This window comes from Armigeres subalbatus, chromosome 2, assembly GCF_024139115.2.
Source record: "Armigeres subalbatus isolate Guangzhou_Male chromosome 2, GZ_Asu_2, whole genome shotgun sequence".
Classification (NCBI taxonomy): Eukaryota; Metazoa; Arthropoda; class Insecta; order Diptera; family Culicidae; genus Armigeres; species Armigeres subalbatus.
This window is the reverse complement of record NC_085140.1, coordinates 195,870,082-195,893,246: the sequence shown is the minus strand read 5'-3', so window position 1 is coordinate 195,893,246 and position 23,165 is coordinate 195,870,082. Positions and strand designations below refer to the sequence as shown.

The following is a 23,165-nucleotide window of genomic DNA, read 5'->3' as shown; positions in this document are numbered from 1 at the left end:
TGGAAAAATTTCCGGTACAAAAAAATATACTATTTTTTTTTTTACTTCCTCCTGACGGAATCCAATATTAAAAGTGCTCGCGTTTTCAGAGCACCACTCGATACGGAAGCAACGCACAACTGTCATTTTTATTATTTCACGCATGCTGCGACGCAGCAAGCTAAATTAACAAAAATGACAGTTGTGCGCCTCTCTGAATCGAGTGGTGTGCCTTAAGCTAACTTTTAATCTTAATTCCGTCAGGAAATGACCATAACCTCTACAGCCCAAAATTTTGTTTTCGCTCAAAATCACTATATTGGTTTCTAAAATCGATCTAAACACGATGGGCATTAAAAATTTGTATTTAGTAATTTTGTCAAAATATTAATCTTTTTTAATTTTTCAACATATTCAGAGTTTGAAAATTCTTTTTCAATGCTGAATTATTGCAATTTTTGAAATTTCAGGGTTATTTTTTTAATTTCCGTGTAACGAGTTGGATAAATTATTTAGAGTGTAACATTCACAACTATAACCTTCTATTGAATAAGGTTAGTTGTTAGTTGTAGTAGGTATACGAGCGAAAACACGAAGGAACAAAATATTACCCAATTTCAATTATTTTTTTTATAAATTTGTAGAACTTTGAAAACTAACTTCAAACCACAATTAAGCATGCATTGAAGTTTATATTATTGATTGACATAAAAAAATCGAAATCTGATCAATTGAAAATTACAAAAAAAAATAATCAAAATACCCCGTCTAAAGGCGGTCTTGGGCACTAGAGGGTTAATTAGTTTGATTTTTTTATTCTAGTAAGTATGAACTCATGACAAATTATTTAGACATTGCGATTCTGCAGAAAAATATTGAAAAATATAAAAAATAAAATGTTTAAACATCTCTGTATCGCATTTAATTTAACTATTCAACAATTTAATAATATTATTAATTAATATTATTAAAATATTATTAAAATTAATAATAAACCTAATTTTCTAAGAACATGTGTACAATGTTCTATTAATCGATAGTCCATATTCTTGTTAACGGTTGAAAGCATAGTTCGTCCGTAAACAAGAATACCGAACCTGAACCTCATATGATGTCACGAATAATGTGTAAATGTGAATCAAATTTCCATCGTCACAACTCTTTGATGCATCATGAGGATCGTGAAAGACAAATTTGATTTTTTTGTGTTGAATACAAGATTATTGTTGAAAACGGAGGTATTTTTTCATCTTTTTTGAATAGCTTTGGAAATGTTTCAATATTTGAAATAAAATAAGAGGAATACCAAATATATTTATTTGGACAAATTGGAGAACCTAAAAGGAATCGATTAAGATAATTAAAAATTAAGAAAAGTTCAAATCAGATTTAATACAAAAAAATCGGTGCAATCAAAGTTGATTGCTCATGTTCCGGGTAACCCGGAATGATCCTTGATTGAATGGGGTATCTAGGGTCTTCATAAATACATGACCTACTTTAAAAATTTGTAAACTATAAAATAGAATGGGATGAGCGAATGAGTCTACCAATGATGTTTGAGATTGCTGCACTATTTTTTACAAAGAGACAAACGCAGATTTGAAAATTTTCCCGGTGGTTATAAAATTTCCCGCATATTTCCCGACATTTTCCCGGTAATTTTCAATTCCCGGTTTTTTCCCAGTTCGCTGGTCACAAAAGCATATTATAGCATGGACCATTCCCTAGATCGTCATGTAGGATTTAGACCTGTGAGCCGCCGCCGATGATTTTGGGTCGGCGCGCTACTGATCATATATTTGCCACGCCGATGACTAACCGCTATAAAACATAATTAATATACGAGAAAGGCAAGAATCAATTAACTTGGGTCAGATCGGAAGTAAAATTACGAGACACTGAGATGGCTTGGTTGAGGACGTATCTGTAAAGCAGTAATAGGTGGTGGAAATAATTGGAATAGTACTAAACTCGTTTTATAATAGTTCATAAATGTTAAGAAGTAACTCGTCACAGTTCAATTTTAATCCTACCTCAAATGATAGTGTCTCTAAAACAATGTGGTGACATACATTGTCTTGGTTAATGAATGAATAGGTTGGTTGATTAGTTTGTGAGTTTGAATAAGGCTTTATCTAGTAGATATATAATCTACTAAGTAGAATAATACATTAAATGTTTAAATGATCTTTGGAATTTGTCTAAGAGAAAGCCTCATTCAATCGGACACCTAAACCTGTAGATGACTCGTAAATTATGTTTGATGTGGTACATAAGCATTCGTGAATGCTTGAATACATTCCCAAAACGCCCCCATCCTTAAATAATCTGGCATTGGTGTAGGCAAATCATTGCAGTTCAGGATTTTTAAGTAGCACACTAATTATTTTAACAATATCTATTTTTTATTTGTTAAAATCAACCAGTCCACTTATTTAATTCGTTTCCTTTTTTTATTGCTGTTAGGACAGTTGACTTATTCAACAAACCAATTTAGCTAAATAAGTAAATCCTATTGTGAATACTTTTCCAGTTTTTTGCCCAGTATAACTAATTTTTATTTTGAAATCAATTTTTGATTATGATTGACAAAACCATAGTACATTTCCTTGTAAATTCCCCAGATATAAATATTCCCCCAGATAATATATAAAACCTTAGAAAATAACATTAGGAATTATTTCTGAAATTTCTTACGAAACTTCTCTGAAAATTCCTTTAGATTTCCCCATCACGTTTTTTAACAAATCCTTCATGAATTGCTCTAGGAAATTCCTTATGGAATGCATACGAAAAAAATTGTTTCAGAAATTCCTACGAAAATTTCATTCCTTCGAAGATTCCTAGGAGATTCCTTCGGAAGTTTTTAAGCAATTCCTACGAAAATTTCTTAAGGAATTTCTCTAGAAATTCCATTAGGAGTTTATTCGGATTTCTTCGAAATTTTCCTACAGTATTACTTCAGAACTTCTTCCAGAAAATTCCTTTAAAACATTCTTCGGGAATTCTTTCAGAACTGCATGAATTCCTTCGAAAATGCCTTCGTGGGTTCTTTCCGAAATTCGTTCCGTAAAACCTTCTGACGTTTTTAATGTGTGTTCACAGATAAAAGTATGTTGTGATTTTAAATGTATTTTGATGCACATATATGGAGCATGCAAATAAACGTTACATTCAGTCGATCTTACTGTTCTTTTAATTCGAAATAAATTAAAAACGTGCTTGCTTGTCAAATTCAATCAAGTGTTCATCATCTAGTGTTTATTCGTTCGTTGGGAATACCCGCAATTTTATACGTCGTTGAACTTCCAAAATTATTTGCTGTGTTGTTTATTTTTTTTGCTTTATTCTTCCGAATATTCAATAAGTAACTCCATTGGAAATTATTTCATTCTCTAATCAATTTTTGAAAGAGTTTCTGAAGAAATCTACGAAGGAATCTGACGCTTTTCGAAGAAACTTCCAAAAGAAATTCCTGGTGAAATATCTGAAGAATTCTTGGCAGATCTTTTCAGATTATTTAAGGAAAACAAAATCTTTAGGAGTTCTCAAATGAATTTTTGGAGGAGTTTTTGAAGAAATTCCTAAAGGGTTTTGTGCAGAACTTTACAAATCAGTTTTCGAAGGCACTATATATAATTCCCGCTGAACTATGTACTTAAAGAGTTTTGAAGGTATTTCTAAAAGACTTCCCAAAAGAATCCCTAAAGGAATTTCCAGAGGAATCCATGAAGGAATTTCCGGAGGAATTCTCAACAGAATTTATGCAGAAATTCCTAATAGAATTTCAGAGAAAATTCCTGCTAATATTTCTGAAGTAATTCCTAAATTTCTCAAGGAATTTCTTTGTTTTTTTCGCAGTAATTGATTCCATTGGAGATTTTCCCAGGAATTTCTTCGGAAATTGCCTCAAGGAATTCTAAAAACTCCTCCGGAAAGGAATTCCAAAAAGTCTTTCGAAAATTCTTTCAGGTATTTCTTGGAATTTCCCTCAGAAATTGGTTCGGAATTTCCTCCACGATTTCCTTAAGAAATTTGTTTAGGAAATTTTGGGAACATAGTTAAGGCATTCTCCCGAAAATTTCTTTAGAAATTCTTCAAAAGGACTTTCTTGGAATTCTTTGCAAAGTTGTACATAGAGCGAAATTTTCTCGAAAAATTCTTGAACAAGCTTCTGTAGAAATAGCCGAAGAAATTCCTGAAGGATTTTTTGAAGTAACTCCTGAAGGAACTTACGACAAGATTTCTTCGAAAATTTCTTTGGAAATTTTGTCAAGACTTCGTTCAGAAATTCGAATATACTTTCTGGAAATCCTTCCCAAATTCTTTTGAAATATCTACGGAAAATGTTTCAGGAGTTCTTTCGCTCCAGAAATTCATTTACGGATTACTTCAGATAATTTCACTCCCCTTGGAAATTTTCTTAGGAATTTATTCGAAAATTAAGTGACGGTAGACTCTTTTAGGAATTCCTTTAGAATTTTTTTTTAAATTCCTCTAGGGGTTCCTTTAATTAAAAAAAATCCGAAGAATTCCTAAAAATGGGGCCCTCCTTAGCCTAGCGGTAAGATTCGCGGCTATAAAGCAAAACCATGCTGAGGGTGGCTTTTCGGTTTGGAAATTGTCTCGACTTCCTTTGGCATAGAAGTATCATCGTGTTAGCCTCATGATATACGAATGCAAAAATGGTAACATGGTTTACATGTTACCTCTCGGTTAATAAGCAGCGAGGCGGCAATGTCCCAATGGGAGATGTAATGCCAATAAGAAAAAGAAGAAGAGTTCCTTGACAATTTTCCTGAAATTCTTATAGGAATCAAAGTGTTTGAGCGGAAAATACTGCGCTTAATACTTGGCGGCGTAGGTATAGATAATTTTAGAAAGTTATTCTTGGACATATATCTCAGGAATTCGTTCACATTTTTTTTCAGAATCTCTTCAGAAATTCTAAAATTACATTCAGAAAATCTGTTAGGAATTCCTTTGAAAATTTCTTCCGGAAATTCCTTCAAAATTTTGCCGGAAATGCCTTCATAAAATCTTTCCGACATTACTTCAGGAATTCCCTCGGAAAATTCTTTAGAATATTCTTTTAGGAATCCCATCGGAAATAAGTGCATTCTTTAATAAATTTCAGAATGAATGAATTCAGGAATGTCGAATGATTTTACTCAAGAAATATCCCAAAGAGAACCTGAATGGATTTCAGAAAGACTACCTAAATGATTTTCTGCAGAAATTCTCATAGGATTTTACGAAGAAAATTCCTTAATAAATTTCATAAGAAATGCCAGCAGGAATTCCCAAAAAAAACTTTTTTGGCATATTCAACCACATTTCAGGAAAAATATTCTATTTGGTTGGTCATCGTGCCCAGTTATGTTGATCATCTATTGAGATTTGAGCATACAAGTACGCGAATTAGTGGTTTTAATCCTGTATGTATTTCCAGGATCCAGGAGTCACAGCAGGTGAACGAAGTAGCACTGCAAATTTTCTAAAAAAAAGCCAGTAGTTAGAATTTTTCTAAGTCAGTAGTTAGAATTTTTCTGAAATTTAGATATATTGAGGAGTAAAACGACTGGAAACAACTTTTGAAAAAAGTTATTGACAAATTAATTCTATGACACCGAAATCTCATTCTCAACACTGCCTTGACTATTTTGTTGTTTGATGATCGGCATAGTAGAATATTGCAATTTTAATCCACTGAAGTCAATTTTTATACGGGCGATTCCTACCGTGTGCATCAAAATCACGTGAATTCAAAAAGCCGTAGTAATATTGATTTCTTCAGCCATTGATTTTTTCATACACGCCATGACGCCGCCGCCGATGATATGACCGGCGCAAGGGTTGGACGGGACAAAATGAGAATAATACTTAATACCTCTCAGCAAGCATCTTTTTCTATGTTACAATACGAAAGTTCTTGTTTGATGCATCTTATCTAACATCTAGGGTAGGAAACAAATTTAAAAAAGAACGATAATCTCAATTGTTACGACGGGAATTCATCCCGCCGCGTTCGTTTTCGGACGTTGGAGTTGGACAACATCAGGGTGGGGGAATGTTCGCTCGTACCAATATGTTCAGACCTTGTATTAAATTGTCCGTACTGTACTGACGTCTGGACGAAACCAATAGTGTAAGTGATTGTCCGTTGTTATTTTTGTAATTAATTATTGTGAATAAATGTTTACAGTTTCGAGAGCCTGGCGGAACGCAACACTGGAGAACACGATTCTGAACAACGTCGGAAAACGAACGCGGCGGGATGAATTCCCGTCATAACACCAATAAATGTGACTTAACTAAAACTGTGTTATTTTAACGGGCTTGGTGGTCATATGGCTACCACTTCTGCCTTATATGCAGGAGGTCGTGGGGTCCAATCCCAGCCCCGTTCCATTCCATTCCTTCTACTTTGTATCTTTCCATAAATTCTTATGTTCTAGCATCTCCTTCTTCCTATAGACCTACAGGCTTGACTAGTTTTGGCAGGTAACTGTTAGAATTCGAAAGGAATTAAAAAAGCTCGTTTCGACATCCAATTTGAATATAAACCACCACCCTTTCATTACCATCACATTGGCAACCCGTTTAGCCAGACGAGCCTCTGCCATAGAACTAAGTGGCGAGTGCAGAGGTGGCTTGCAGTGGGCGAGTGATTGCATCATCAATTCCATCCCATCCCCGATTTAACGTGAGGACGTGGCCAGACCATTCAAAATACTGGAGCTCTCGGACTTCGCACTTTGAGGTTGGAGAGCAAACCCCAAACTCCCATCCGTTGGTTCCTTGTGCAATTGCGATAGTTCTGGTCAATCACGGAGTAGCAAATACGAAATGCACGGTCATCATGCTCATGCTCATTAACTAAAACTATGTTTTTTACTGGTTCAAATATACTACGGGGTAAGCGGGGCAACCTTCTAAAACATCAATTTTTCTAACTAAAATGCATTAGAGCACCAAGATTCACAAAAATAATAGCTTTTAATGCACATTGGCCATGTTAATACAATGAAACTGTTTGTGGGATCGATAAGTCATTGTTTTTAATTGATACCATCAAAATCACATTGAATAACAAAAATCAGTTTAAAATTTCAATAAATTTGATAATGTACTTCACTCAACAGATTCTGAATCAGCGCACAGTAAGTCATAATTGTAGGTTGGCATAAGAGTTTTAATATTTTGTGTATTATTTAATTGTTCCAAAATGGGATGGTCACCTTGCCCCATTTGAGATACATTATTCTATTCTAATTAAACTTGGTCAAACATTTCACTGTGAATATTTTATATAAATTGCCCTAAAACTTTCTTTGATGACATATAATTTGTGTGGTTGGATAAGATTTCCATCAAAAAATGTTTTTGTTTTTCAAACTTAGTTTTTAATGTTGATTTCTCAAAAAATCCATGCGGGGTTATTTAGAAAAAGTCATAATAGCGGTTAAATTAAAGGGTGCTCTCTTGCCCCGAGTTGCGATCCTGCCGCGTCCTCCTCTATTCATTTGCAATGAAGATTTTATCATATTACTTAATTACGTAGACACGGTTTCTCCACACATTTGGTCACGTAATTGCAAGTGATACTACTACTATTTAGTCCTGTTATCTACTTCTGCAAGTGAACGGAACCTAAACTACTTTGATAGGTGAAGGAGTATAGTTATTACAAATATATTGTAGATGTCAAAAAACCTAAAAAATACAATAAATATGAAATACCAAATTATTATTAATCATTGTTCTAAGGCGATGATCCCTCTCCTTGAATGCGTCAAGGAAGCCATCACTTAAATGGGTTTCACCATTGCAACAGAGTCACACAAAAGTAGACGTCACGTAATCCCCAAAAGAATTGATAATGGCCACATCGTTTCCTTTCACGGAAAGCAAATGTGTTTTACCCCGAAATGCAACGCCTATGTTTGTGATCACGCGTTAAGCATGCTCCAATCAGACGAATCACACAAATTACGAAGATTATCAAAAAATATTATTGAACAAATTAGACAAAACATTAAACAAACAATTAGACAGATTAGACGAATTAGTCTATTAAAAAAAGTGTACACGTTTACGTATTAGAAACAATTATCTTGCCAAATGGTCAACTTCACTGAAAAGACAACTGCCATCTTGTGTCCGACTCGGAATACAGCACGCACTTTCCCTTTCCCAAAGGTGCCTTCGATATCGAGTAACAAATGGCAAATCAAATCAAATGGCATTGAATTCTGATAACTGAGTAAATCACATGACCAAACAAACAAACGGGTCGAATAAATTGAATTGAACAAAAAAAAACAACATGCGCTCACCGCAACTCGATGTTTTTCGTAACTACCACTATACGCTATGAAATAATCATCTGATGAGCCTTCATTTCCAATAACTAACAATTACGAAATTATTCGCCATCCCCAGCAAAACCCACAACCCAAGCTCCCAATCGTTGGTAGTGAATAATGTAAAAGGATGTTCACAATGATTTCCACTGAAAAAAGTAAACAGGTTCGCACTAAAAATAGGCCACAGCCATTTAAGGCTTCCGAAATTAATACGCTCAATAGCCCTTCATTCGATATCGCAACAATGTGTACTCAATACTCATTATTATTGGTCGGGTACAGCGAGCCCCGCCATATGCCCAAAAGCACCGATTGCCGGTTCGAAAAGCTTGTTGATTCTCGATAACAAAGCCGCACACAGCCTCTTAAACATGACGACTTTCACGCCGTCTGGTGACCTCGATTTATGCATGTGGGAGCGTGTGGATCGCTCCATCACTTTTAATTCCACCAAAAAGGAGGAGAAAGGGTCAGAAGCGGTGCGTGGCGCGATATGACCAGTCAGTGACCATCACGTACTGCCGCGACTGAGTGCTGCAAACGCCAAGCAGTACGCACCGAATTTGCGTGGCTAGCCATTATTTTTCGCATGCACACAGCACAGTGAATCCCGACCATTGCGAGCGACTGATATGGAGAAGGGAGAATTCAATTCAATTTCGGTGAAGGCCTTCCACAAGACCGACAAATAATGTTCAAGATCTCAACAAATTGGCTCAAATTATTTCAGTTTCCTGGTTCCTTCTTCTGTGTGCAGTTTCGTAAACCGTAATATGTCTGATTCAAGTTCGTCTCGCAAGCAAACAAAGTGATGCAAATCTAAGTCAATTAATTCGTAATGTGTTTACGCAGAATGAAGCAAAAATAATTGATTAATAATTGTGGTCTCGGGCAGCCATCGGCTTGCCCTAATCAAAAATAATTTACGAGTCAATTTTTATTTCGCAATCGCAACAATTGCCATTCAAAAATAAAAATCCGCCCATTCATTGAATTTGTTAAGTATCCAAAGTATCGCACCCATTCCCTTTAAAACACCTACCTGTTGCAGGATCGGCCTGATGTACTTCAGAGGCAACGGGGAGAATTTGTTCTGCTTCAGGAAGTCGTACAGGTTCTGCTCCAGCATCTCGAACACCAGGCAGGTGTGATTTTTGTGCTGGAAGCACTCCAGCGCCCGGACAAAGTTGAACTCGTCGGCATTCTCCTGACTGAGCCGGGACAGGATCGACACCTCGATCTGACCCTGCCGCGCGTAGGACGGGTGGTTCTTGAGGATCTTGATGGCGACGATGTCGCTTGTGCCCTTTTTCCAGCATTTTACCACCTGGCCGAACGTGCCCCGGCCAAGAAACTCTAACACCTGGAATGTAAAGGAGAAACGAATAGGGAAAGAGAGGCGTTAGTTCAATATTTGCACTCAACGGGATCGAAACTTAAAGTGTTTGCGTGTGACACCAATAAATAAGACGACGACGACGGCGGGCGGTGATGAAGTTGGGAATGTGGACGGTTCGTGCCGTCGTTGTTGGTTTACGGACTAATCGTCGATAGCAACCCTTCAGCTTTGTTTGGTCTACTGATTGTCTGTTTGCTACTTGAAAACAGCAGTTGGGAGATTAACAGCAGTTATTTATGAAAAATGTCATTCTATTTAACTTCTTGATTGGGAACAGCGCTCTGAGTGTTGTAAAGAAGACGAATGTCAGTCAAGAAAATTACTTCTTAAAATAGAATTGAAAGCATTGGTCTTCTTTCTGTAGTTTTACAGCCAGAGTGAAAACGACTTATAAAACCATTTAAGAATAGCCAGAGCCAAAAATTGAACAAATGTAGTTTAAAAGTGAATACTACTTTCTATGCTGCTTCACGATTAACCACAATAATAGACGGATCTGCTATGTCAATTTCACTTGAACATTTATGTTAATGTCAGTGGTATCCACAGATATACTCATTTCCGCAGATGAAGTAAAAAAAGTAAAAATACTTCATCTGTTTATATCTGTACAACAGCTATACGTATAGCATCAAACAAATATACGTATAATGCCAGAGTATCACTCCTAATGAAGTTTGAGATTAAATTGTTCCAACAAAGTTGATTTCAACCCACAGAAATCATAAACCCTCACTACAATTGAAGTAATTTTCGTTTCAAAATTTTGACTAGCTTTTCACATCTTGTCGAACCAAAACGCGTAACGGAGCTGCTGTCTAGAAATGAATAGCGCGTGAAGTTGTCTCTCAGTGGCTTTCGTAGATAATAGACTTAAAACATGGTTTCAATGGATTAGGTTAAGGTACGCGATATGCGTTTGGTTCATAATGGTCATTGTTGTTGCAAGCAACAATAGGTCACTAAATGGTGGAAACGGTACACAAAACAACCACCGCCGTTTGTGTGCTGTATTTTCGTACAATTGCATGTCTTGATACAATCGCACACAGCTTATCAGTCGCGAATCAACACGACGACTTTGTTATGCTGTCGTCAGACTCAATCAAAAAGGCATGGAACCGCGCACGATACACAGACATTTTCTAATTTTCTACCAACTTGACTTTAGCCGGCACCAGGTGTGACACGGGGACACCCCAGCATCCAACGCGCACCATCGGTTGCGGGAACACAATTGAACGTTCTCCATAAATTAAAATTCAAACGAGTTCGTTTTGCAATTGAAATATGAACTGTATGAATAACGCGAACACCCAGTTGCCCGGATGGGTGCTACCGTGGTTTCGTTTTACTTGGCTTGCTCGTGGTGTTTCCGCTGCTGAAACGACACTAAAAAAGCTTGCTGTTTACAGATTGATATCGACGGCATACGTCAGCTAAATCGGGAACAAGGAACTGTCTATTGATGAAAAATAACGTTTATGGCAAACATTCAAATTTGTTTGATTAAATGATTATAATGTTGTTATCTACTAGTATAAGTTGCGCCATAAATCCGTTATTATTGAAATTCAAACCACGAACTGTTAGGAAAAGACTAGAAGTCCACCAATTTATTACATTTTTGCCTTAATCCGATTTCACTGGTCAATTCAGGATAACAATCGATCTCAACCTATTAGCATTTAATACCACATATGTGACCACAAGATTTTCAATAATCTGATCGCAACTGAAATGGTCTAATACAGTGCTTTCCACCCGCTGATCCGCGACTCCCTGTGGGCCACGAGACCATACCAAGGGGGCCCTGAGACCTTTCTTCTTTTTCTTACTGGCATTACATCCCCACACTGGGACAGAGCCGCCTCGCAGCTTAGAGTTCATTAAGCACTTCCACTGATTTATTAACTGCGAGGTTTCTAAGCCAAGTTACCATTTTGCATTCGTAATATCCTTGGGAGGCTAACACGATGATACTTTTATGCCCAGGAAGTCGAGACAATTTCAATCCGAAATTACCTAGACCGGCACCAGGAATCGAACCCAGCCACCCTCAGCATGGTCTTGCTTTGTAGCCGCGCTTCTTACCGCACGGCTAAGGAGGGTCAGTCCCTGAGACCTTCGCAAAGAATTAACCCTTTTTATTTTTAGAAAGAAATGTTTCTATTCTGTTATGATTTGTATAGTACAACCAAATGCGACGACATCATGACTGCAATATAATAGCTTTTAGAATGGTGGCTTGCAGTGGAAAAAAAAGAAGTTTGTACTGATGCCGGCAATGCTTGTGTCAAAATCAGGATTTCAGAGAAGAATATATGCCAAAGGTACGAATGAGCTTATGGCCAGGGTGTCTTCCGTCCCCTAAAACCGTGGCGGACCGTGTAGCACGCTGTCCAATCCTGCCACTAAGCTTTGCCTGCTAGGTGGGAGTAGGCTCAGATGCCCTATCTTGACTTGCGCTTACCTGGCTCTGGACACGTGTCAACCCTTGTATGGCCTCTTTGCATGCCGAAAGGAAAGGACTGGAGTGACGGAGGTTGCAACTAGCAGCACCGGAGTCTCCCAGAAGTGACAGGGTATGGCCCTATCAGCACGCTCGGCGGGCCACTACCCAGGATGCGGGTGGTCGCCGAGCAACTCGATGACATCGTCGAGTTCGCGAACGCAAGGCAGAACATCAGTAAGGAACTGAAACAGTACCTTCGGATGGCCCGCCTGGCTGTTCAAGTCGCAAGACAAGAACATGATACGATTACCAGGCGGGTGGTGGTAAGAGAGAAGGCCGACAAACCGACAAGAAGGGTACCCAAACCGATGCCTTCTCCTTCCTTGGAGGTGCGACCATGGCCCAAGAGGCGATTTATTTCGCCCTGACGGCCAATGAAGAAAACAGCAATCCGGCCAAGGCGCACACCGAAAAGCCAAACGACGTGCGTCCATAAAGGCCTAACGTCGTCAGGACGGAGCAGATTGGGGTGCAGAGGAGCCCGAAGGGCGTCGACCCGAGAAGATGACTTCTCAGCCTAAAAAGACGAAAGGCACTAACCAGACGCAAGTCGCCGGGCCGCAAGATGGTACCACCCGCCCTTTGCCATCGGCACAAAGGATTAAAAATCCCTGGCAGCTGGTCAGTACACACTTAAAATTTTAAGTTTACCGATTGCCGAGAATCCAACAGCCGAGATATTGGTAATAATTTCGACGAATTTCGGTAAAAAAATTACCGAAATTTCGGTAAACTTTACCGAGTAATCGTTACCGAGATCTCGGCAAAAAATCAACTTTGCCGAATTTCGGCAAAATATTGACGAAATTTCGGTAAAGGAATTACCGAATTTCAGTAAAAAATATTACCGAGATCTCGTCTGTTGGAATCTCGGCAAAAGTTTTGCCGAGATCCAAAAAATAATTTAAGTGTGTAGGGCAAACCGTAAGTCGAACGCATCTCGACCCACAAAAAAAGCTAAGGACGGCGCTGGGTCAGGACGTGCGAAGGGTCAGACGCACCAACGCCGGTGAAATAATCTTGGTTCTGAAACGTGGAGCGCAGACTAGTGGGACGGACTACAGGTAGTTGGCCCAAGAGATCTTTGGTGACGGCGCCGAGGTGACGTCGTTGGGGGCGGGCGACAGCCGCCCAGTGAGCAAACTCCAGCCGCCTTCAGTGGATAGGTGCTATCGGTGCTAAGAGTTGGGGCACAAGTCTTACAACTGTATGGGCCCAGACTGTAGCAACCTGTGTCGTCGTTATGGTGAGGAAGGGCACAAAGGCGCAAAAAATTCGGTAAAGGCACCAAAAGTGCCACGTCTGCGCCAGCAAAAATCAAGCTTCGTGTCCCATCGTAGAGACAAACAAGAAAAAGCCCTGCAAGTAACACAGCTGAATCTTAAACACTGCACAGTGGTTTGCTCCAGGTTGGCCAAAACCTCAAAATGTCCCTAAAAATATCCCTTATGCTTGTATTATGGTATTTTGATGGTTTTTGTCACATACAGTCTTAAACGTGGGTGTTGGAAGTACTACTTTGGAAATATAGAACCGTTTTAGGCATCTCTGTGAATAGTAAATACTTTCATTTTGCTGCTAAATTCGGATTTTGAAAACAGATTGTTTCGCAACAAGATGATCTCACTTGCCATAAAACTAATTAATACTATTCCATTTAATTCCATTACTTGATTGTTACTTCACAGTTACGTATTTCGACTTCAACAGTAAGGCCGTTATTGGTTTTCTTACTTGACTCAAGTGGTGGAACTCGTCTTTTGAAAAGTGAAAAAAAGCTATGAATAATGTTCGTATCACAGACTTGCTTGCTAAATACTGGCTGTGCATGTGCTAAGACAAATAATTTTATTTGGAACATCCACAATTTTGGAATATTTTTGAAAAAAGTTGTATTTGAAAAGAATCAATTAATTTGAATGACAAACGAAAAATTTTAATTACAAATGTGTACTTACATTTGTATTCTTCATAATCTTGACTCGAAACAGGCTTTTCATTTTCCTTCCTTGGAGAAAGTTTTGAAAATAAAAAAACCTTGTGTGTGATATCTTCTAGTCGTTTGGGAAGAAACTATCCAACTATTTCACTTAAAATAATAAGGATATAAAGGAATAAAAATATAAAGGATTCCATCATTGAATAATTATGCTACGAGATCATTTCATTTGTCAGCTTTCATTACATGTTTTAAATATTAAATAATTATATCGAACATTTCAGCTTCAATCTAATAATTAAAAAGGGCATTTTAAAATTCTTGTGAACAAAAAATACGCATTTGTAAGGTTTTAGTTAGAAACAGACCAAAAAATACTATGCGCATTTCAAACTACAATGTTAAAAAACAGCTTATCATAAAACAATATAGTGATGAATAGAAAGCTATTAGCTTTAAGCTTTGTAATGAGCATAGAATTATTACGGGCACTCGACGGCGCCTATACTTTTGGAGCAGTTTTATCTAAAAATTGTGAGTATTTAAACTAATTTTGTATCCAAAGTTAACTAAAATTGAGTTCTGTCACCAATATTTGACATAGACATACTATTTAAGATCCCGACAATGCAGTCTTGAAATAATATTGGGGTTTGCGATGTAATTGAAGCCATACGATGCTGATCTAAACGCCTTGTCAAACAGCGTTTTTATTCGAAAATCTACATTTATGTTCAATTCAAAATGATGCAACAAAGTCAAAACTCAACAGAACTACTTCAAATTTTCAATTTGAATCACGTAAATATTCTCTAGAATGAGATAAATATAATTCTGACGGAAACACGAATTTCGATTTTTGAGGTTTTGGCTGCTCTCGAACCATTGTGCACTGGTCTCAGGTCGAGGACCGATATCGCCCTACTGTCCGACCCGTACAATGTCCCTATCGATAACGGGAATTGGGTGGCGGATAGGTCGGACCGATTCAAAGAGCTGGTACACTCCTCTGCTGAGGATGTCGCGATAGCCAAAATCAATGGTGTGTTCTAATACTGTTCTATTGTAGCTGCTATGTCCCGCTAAGGTGGCCATTAGAACAGTTCAACCAGATGATCGGCTATCGTCCGACCTAGTGGATCGTAAGCCGGTCGTCATAGCAGGAGATTTCAATGCTTGGGCAGTGGACAGTGGGGCAGGCGCTGCAGCAATCGAAGCGGTCCAAGCGTTACTAGAGAGCGTTAGCGAAGCTCGACGCAGTGCTAGTCAATGATGGTTCCGCTAGCACGTTAAAAAAGCAGGGTCAAGTCATGGATTGACGCTAACGTTTGTCAGTCCTGGTATGGCACCAGACTTGGACTGGAGGGTGGATGAGGGTTACACCCATGGTGATCCTCTAACAATTCGCTTTAAAATCAACTATGGCGTGCCGCTTAAGAGGTCTGGAGATCCCTGTCAGGTCTGTAGGTGGAGGACCAATCACTTCGACAGCGAAATTTTCATAGCCATCCTGGGACTGGAAAGCCAACACTGAAGGTCTAAGTAAGGGATGGGTTGGTAGCTAATCTATCATGCGCGTGCGACGCCACTATGCCGAGGAAAACTTTGCCAGAAAATGCAGACGCCCGGTATACTGGTGGAGAGAGATTGCGGCCCTTCGATCAACCTGCCACAAGGCTAGACGAAGGATGCAATGTGCCTGCACTGAGGAGGTAAGAGTGGACCACCGTGAAGTGTTTCGAGCTGCGAAACTGGCCTTTAACAAGGCCATCAGGAGCAGTAAGAGAGCGTGTTTCGACAACCTATGCGGAGGAGCCAACGCGAATCCGTGGGGTGACGCCTACAGGATAGTGATGGCCAAGACCGAAGGAAGCTCTTCACCCCAGGTCCCAGGATAGATTGGCGAGGATTATCGAAGTACTCTTTCCGTCCCCCGAGCCATAAGTCCCTGGCGTCCTGCACCCGCAACACAATATGGGTGTGGCCGAAATGGTGGCTTCGGTGACGAACGAAAAAGTTACTCGCGGTAGCAAAATCCCTGGTAACGAAAAAAACTCTAGAGCCTGATGGAGTTCGAACAGCTCTTAAGGCAGCGAACCCAAACATGTTCCAGTTCAGGCTAGCTATCCAGAGATGCCTTGATGGGTGTAGATTCACTGATAGATGAAAAAGGCAGGAATTGGTGTTGTTGTCGAAGGCCGGGATGCCGCCGGGCGACCCAGCAGCGTATAAACCAATCTGTCTTATAGGTACGACTGGCAAGTTGCTGGAGAGGATCAGCCTCAACAGGGTAACTCCGTACTCATAGGGTACCGGACGGCCTGTCAAGCAATCAGTTTGGTTTTCCGCAAGGTAAGTCCACGTTAGACGCTATTGTAGCGCTCATAAAAAAATCTACTCATCCGCTTATTTTTAGTCGCAACACAAAATGAGTCACCAAAGAAAAACATACCTCCAGAATAAAAGCGATGTGGCTGATGTGGATGAATGCTTTGATAGCACGTGCTATTTGCACTGCGAATAAATTTTCCCACATCTATGAGGCCTTGGAAAATTATTACGAAAGTTGTCATTTTGTTGCCAGGCACAATATTAACTCAGTGGTACAGACCGCAGAGATAACGATCCAAAAGAAAAGGCGAGGTATTCTATACTGTGCGTTAGTGACACTTGATTGAGGAACGCATTCAACAGCGCAAGCTGGGATGCCATCGCGCTCTCGTTACACCCGCTTAGCCGAAGCCGATGCTGGCCAGAGAAGCGTTCCTATTACCGCAGGAGTTCCTCAAGGTTCAATACTGGGCCCGGTATTATGGAACCTTACGTATGACGGGGTTCTGAAGCTAAAGTTCCCTCCTGGTGTTAAGATCGTCGGCTTCGCACACGCGATCAGCACGGTGGCGGATTGGATGAGCGCTAGAGGCCTGGAGCTCGCTCAACATAAAACGGAGGTGGTTATCGTCAACAACCGCAAGTCGGTTCAACATGCAGTGATTCATGTGGGTGAAGTCGCTATCGCATCAAAGCGGAGTTTGAAGCTCATTGGGACCTTCGCCAGCCATGTCGACTATGCGTGCAAGAGGGCTTCGACTGCTGTTGCGGTATTATCGAGGATGATGTCCAATATTTCCAAGGTATGTGCCAGTAGATGTAGGCTCGCTGGTCTGGTAGTATGGCTACCGCTTCTGCCTTATAAGCAGGGAGGTCGTGGGTTCAATTCCAGGCTCGTCCCTACTTTGAATTTTATCTTAATTCTTTCTGCGTTTCACGTTATGCCAAAACGATTCCTACTATTTTAACCTTCCACACAATCCCAAAACCTCCCGTGCCACCTGTGAGAGGTCCTAGAGCTCTCTACATCTTTCTTAAGTAGGCGCCAACTAACCTTCCTCCCCTTCCTCAGTATTCGCAAGGCCGTGGCCAGAACAGATCTCGACTATTGGAGAGTGCAATGCTTCCATCTAAGAGATAGTGATTAGTCCCAAATCAATATCTGAGGTAACGGATGAAAGTAATGCTACTGTCATACGATAGTCTTGGCTTGTACCACCTACGAATTTGTGCGAAGTGCTCAATGCTAATGCTAAATATGGCAAACTGTACGCGAAACTAATGCAAGATTGCAATGAAATGTTGTAATCTCTGGTTGGGTGTGAAGGCGCAGGAACGATTCCGGATCTAAAACTTAGTGTCGATGCATTAGCCACAAAAACGTAATCGCGTATGGGATCCATGGATCGGCGGCATAAATCGCATGCTCCCGCATGATCCTGGGTTGGATACCTAAGTCGTGGGTAACATCGTACGGAATTTATCGGAAGGTGGGACCGTTTGGAAGCTGGTCAGCAGGAATTCAAGAGGAGCATTGGACCAAAACATTTAGGAGCTGGTCGACAGAGCATCAAGAGGTGCTGTGCAAGCATCGGAGTCGGGCCATTTGTACAGACGCATGTACTGGGTGGAGAGATTGTTTTACTAAACGTCGAATAAGAGGCCATTTGTACGGGCAACGGATTGGACCAGGAAATGTTTTGAGGATGAAGAACTCAGGACGAGTGGCTCAGTGCTAGGAGGAGCAAGGCGTGCACACTAAGCACATATGCGCGAGCAAAACAAATAACAAACAGTACTCTATTACTATGCCTGAAAAGAAAAAAAATCCCAGTTTTTCGGGATTTCTTCTAATATCCATAATATCCCGGGATTCAAGAAATACCGAATTTTCTTAAATATAGGGATTTTTTGTCCCGGAATGGAAACTCTAATCGGGCCCTTTTGAACCAAACAGAGGGTTATAAGAGTTGATGGTACTTCGTGCTTGATGTACGGTTACGAAACAAGGCCATGCCAAGAGTAGTAGTTCGATTTTTTAAATTACTCTTATCATGTGATTTTTCATTAATTTCAGAGTTCGATTCCCGGTCCGGTATATACAAAATTTACGAGTCGGAAATTGTTTCGACTTCCCTGAGCATAAAAGTATAATCATGTAAGTCCCATGATATACCAAAGCAAAAATGGTGGCTAGAAACCTAAAATGATCAAACCGAAGCATAGTACTTTTGCACATCGGCGGATCTAATTGAATTACAATTCAAGTGTTTCAAGCATCAATTCTTTTGGGTTAAGAGATCGACGCAAATATGTTTTATTCTTTTAATACTTAACTGCCGCTACTCGCATATCAGTCCCATTTCGGTTTGCGTCACTTTTGAGTTAATACCGTGAATAGCCTTTAATTTTATCATACTTCCACATAACATGATCAGGCTTCGGAATTCTCACTCATATGAATAAAAACCCAGGAATGATCCAAACAGCGGAGTGCAATCTTTCCATATTCTCCTTTGAGCAAGTGTTCTCACACAATATTTTATCCGGATAGAAAGACGGGCGATAAACTCGCGAGCGTCGGCTTGTCGGATAATTTAATTTTTGGCCTCCAAATTCTCCACCTCGCCACTTTTCAGATAAGTTTTAAAAGCATATTCACAAAAATGTAGGTCCGCGACGGGATTCGAACCCAAAACAATTTTAAAATGTGTAGAGTGCCCACTATAACCACGCCACCACACGAACCGAATGAAAGCAAATAGAAAAACTGCTGTCTTGAACCTACTACTTATCGTGGCGCATCGTCGTATGCAATCAATTCGGAGAAGCAAAGTAAGCAGCATTTGATTTTCGCGAAACATGGGAAGAGGGATAACAAATTTCCGCACCATCGCTTGTGCGGAGTTTATCGCACTATAATTTATCCGGATAAAATGGATGGTGGAGCGATCTGTTGTCGCGTGGTGGTGAAAATCCGAACCCTGAACATGATGAAAAAATAGACTTTGTTCGGGAGAAATGTAAAAAAATACCAAACCAACCTTGTCCCATATTGAATGTATCCGCATACAAGTCCCATTAAGAATTTACATAAGTGGATTGCTCAAAATTCAATTATTTTTCCATTTATTTAAATCGTTTTGTATTAACTCATCGAATGAAGAACTACTCTGCAAAATTTCAACAAGATCGCAGAATGTTTGAATTTATTAGATTTTTTCAAAGTTTTGCATAGAAAATGCGTTTTGAGACTTCATCGGCTATTATCTCAGTATGCGAAAACCCAATATGGGACTGATATTAAAGTACCGGCAGTTAATCCGTTATGTAATTTTCGTGTTACATTTGCTTGCTAGCCGAAGAAGACAATGTCCGCATTGGGGAATGTTATGTCAGTAAAGTAAAAAAAAGGCATCGATCTGATTGCTTAATTGGCTGAATGCAAAAAATTAGAAAAAAATACATTGAATGGTAGAATAATATTTGCCAATTTAAAAAAAAAGTGCAAAACGCTAATGGCCAAATAACACGATTTGTACTCGATGTTTCTTCCTCATCTAATTTATGGAGAACAAATTTAACATCATTTCATGTTCTCATAATCATAATTCATGCAAATTTTCGGCTCTGTTCTGACTAACGAGTGCGTGAAATAAATATGTCAGAAAATAATAACACTCTACCAGAACATCGGATACCGATGCTTTGGGCCGTCTGGCTGTCGTCGTCAATCTAAATTTGCTGCCGCAGATCTGTGGCAGAACATCTTCTGGGAAGAAAAATCATCAACGGTCGGCAGCCTACCGGTCGACATGTTTCAGGTCGTTTTCCAATTAGTGCCAAATATTTGTCTTAAAAATAACATGAATACATTCGTTGGAAGACCGCCTTCCCCTAAAGTCAACATCAGATTGGTGATGGGTAATATTTTTAGAAAAAAAAACACTGAGCGGCTTTCATCGCCAGACTACCGATCGAGCAGGGCCGTTTCGTATACTTTCCAATGAAGGGGCTTCTCCGAACCTTGATTAGCACAGAACGATGTTGCCCTCGATACCAGCTGTGCGGCGCTGACACCAAGTGCCTGCGCCATACGCATTTATCTGGAAACCCATAAACCACAGTTACTGGTGGCGGTTTCGCAATGGTTTCGTCGTACCATCGTCGTTGACGATCATCGGCGACAGCCAGCGACTCGATTTCAAGTGCGATGGCCCAACCAGATATCACGCAAGCAACTTTTGTAAAGTCATCACGATTTCCTTTTCGTCTGTTTTATTTTAATTGAGATATTGTGGTGTTCTGCCATCAACGGCGTCTGAATCAATTGAATCGACACCGCTTGTCTGCGACGGATTCTAATCGACGATATACCCGAGTAAAAATAAAAGTTTTAGAAAAACGGAAGCAGAGGAATTTGAAATCAGTGAACATATACACTCTCTGCGTTTGAGATTAACATAGTCATCCCCAATGTCACTTCTTTGGCGGTGAGGAGAGGAAGGATCCATACAACATTTTGGAAAATTAAATAATACAAAGGGTGTGTGTGTTTCAAAATCGCCAGTTTTTGCGTGACCACTAGACGACTTAATTACTTTTTTATATAATATATGTTAACATGACTACCATTTCTTCTGCACGGGATATCACTGATGTTTTGATTCAAAACGCTAGCTGCTGGTGAAGAGTCTTTGCTTATCGCACAAACAACTTTATAGATTTAGCTGGCTTTGCATCATACATATGAAGAAAAAATTAAATAAAGCGGGCTTGAAAGTGTTTTGGTTTGCGGTTGATACGTTTTCAGGATTTATTGTAAAGAGGTACGCATCTGTTTGTCGCTTGAAGTTGAGTTTTACAGCAACCTCAAACAGCACAGAGGCACAATCTATGATATTTGCTTTATGATTTAGAAGTAATAATTATTTATTTCGAAAATCTGAAACTTGTATAATCCAAGTAATTCTACGCAAGTTCGCGGTCAGCTCTAAACAATTTCTACTCTATTTCTACTAAAGTAATTCGGTTGAAATGCAACTGAGTAGTGAACGCTGGAGGCTAACTTAGCCCGTAGATACTACGAAGAGCTGACCGAACATGAGAGCAAAACTAGCAAAAAAGTGTCACATAATATCGCTTTGGCAAACAATTTACGGTTAGCGAGCCACCTTTGTTTCTGTGATTGAGTTAGAAAAAGAATCCTGATGAAAGTGAAAGTTATGTTGTTTACCATGTGTTTTGAGTTTTAATTTGGTAACAGATTTCTGATACACATTTGACGCAGTGTACCAGATTTTATGTACCATCGAAAACAACAAAATTACAGTTCCGCACTTACATACAGAGCTGCACTACGCAAAATGTGAACAAAGTTCATTGATTTATTGTCAAGAACGTTGCGGGTGGTAAAATGTGTATGAGTTGAATGAATAATTAATTTTAATAAGGGGGATGGTGGGAAAGTTGGAGCACGTTTGTGGGTTCATTGGTTATTAGAATTAGACATTGTAAGTAGTATACATATCACATATGTATGTAAAGCATATTTATAAATCTGATATAAACAGATACATGACGTGTGGTGTACATTCAACATCCCAATACCAACCCTTTTGTGAAGCTACAGCACTACGATTGCTACATGACGAAATCTTGCTTCCTATCTAGCCCTCATAATAATTAGGAGCTCCAATTATATAAACAATCCAACGATAAATTTTCACAACTGAATAAAATTTAACTGCATGAAACTTTTTCTTTCAATTTATTTCCAATATTCCGTCATCAACCTCGATCCTTTTTTCTTCATTATCTAGAATTCTCATTTAGCGTATCTTCTTTGAAATAAATATAGGGGATCTGTTCCCCCATCTCACTGTAACAAATTCATTTCATCACCGAAAACAACTTTACAAACAAGGATCAACTATAACTCCCTCAGAAGTAAGAAAAGGACCCGAAAAAGGGATCAGCTTTCATCGCAACACAAAAAAAAAGATGAGACTTACCTCGTACTGTGCGCACAGCGAGTACAGCACCTCGTGCTGCACCAGCTGATAGTCCCCATCGGCCCCGCTGCTCGAGCGTTTGCTGGAGGTCTGCGTGTTGGCATGACCTCCTCCGGTTGCAACCTTTGAATGTGCCGTCTTGGAGCCGTTGGATGGGGCGCCCATAGCCCCCGAGGAAGCAGCCACTACAACGGAACTGCCGCCGCTGACGGAGGTCTTGCTGCTGTTGGTGTTGTTATTGTTGCTACCGGTGTTGGCACTGGCGAGGAAAGTGGCGGTTCCAGTTGTTACAACGACCGTAGCACTCTCGACGCAGCCACAGTCGCACTCAGCTGTAAATAGGGCAAACAGGAGAGAAAGAGAGGTGTTATCGTTTAGTAAACCGTGCGCTAGTTTTACGCCTCCACACGCTTATGGTTTGAGGTGGGTGGCGGGCGTGAGAAATTGCTGTTCATATTCAATTGAAGTTCGTGCTGAGTTCGAAAATTGGCTCCGATTATTGTTCCCATTCTAGCTCCCGAATTGAATTCGTGGCCCAAATTTCTACAAAACCTCCAACTTTTGACAACTTATTTATTGCTAGTGCATTTCGGATGTACCAAATTTATCACGCTCT

At 39.7% G+C, this 23,165-nt stretch overlaps 1 protein-coding gene across 2 annotated transcripts in view; it reads right to left on the bottom strand.

Moving 5' to 3' along the window:
* Window positions 1-22,879, bottom strand: part of LOC134211460 (homeodomain-interacting protein kinase 2-like) — a 72,875-nt gene extending 49,996 nt beyond the window's left edge. Inside the window, exons 1-2 of one of the 2 annotated variants that reach the window (XM_062688330.1) lie at window positions 22,550-22,879; window positions 9,394-9,714 (exon numbers count right to left, since the gene is read on the bottom strand). In XM_062688330.1, the coding sequence (XP_062544314.1) occupies window positions 9,394-9,714; window positions 22,550-22,714 (486 nt within the window). In that variant the 5' untranslated portion in view covers window positions 22,715-22,879. The remainder of the gene's footprint in view (window positions 1-9,393; window positions 9,715-22,549) is intronic. The other variant, XM_062688328.1, reaches the window with a different exon arrangement.
* Window positions 22,880-23,165: the final 286 nt, after the last annotated feature.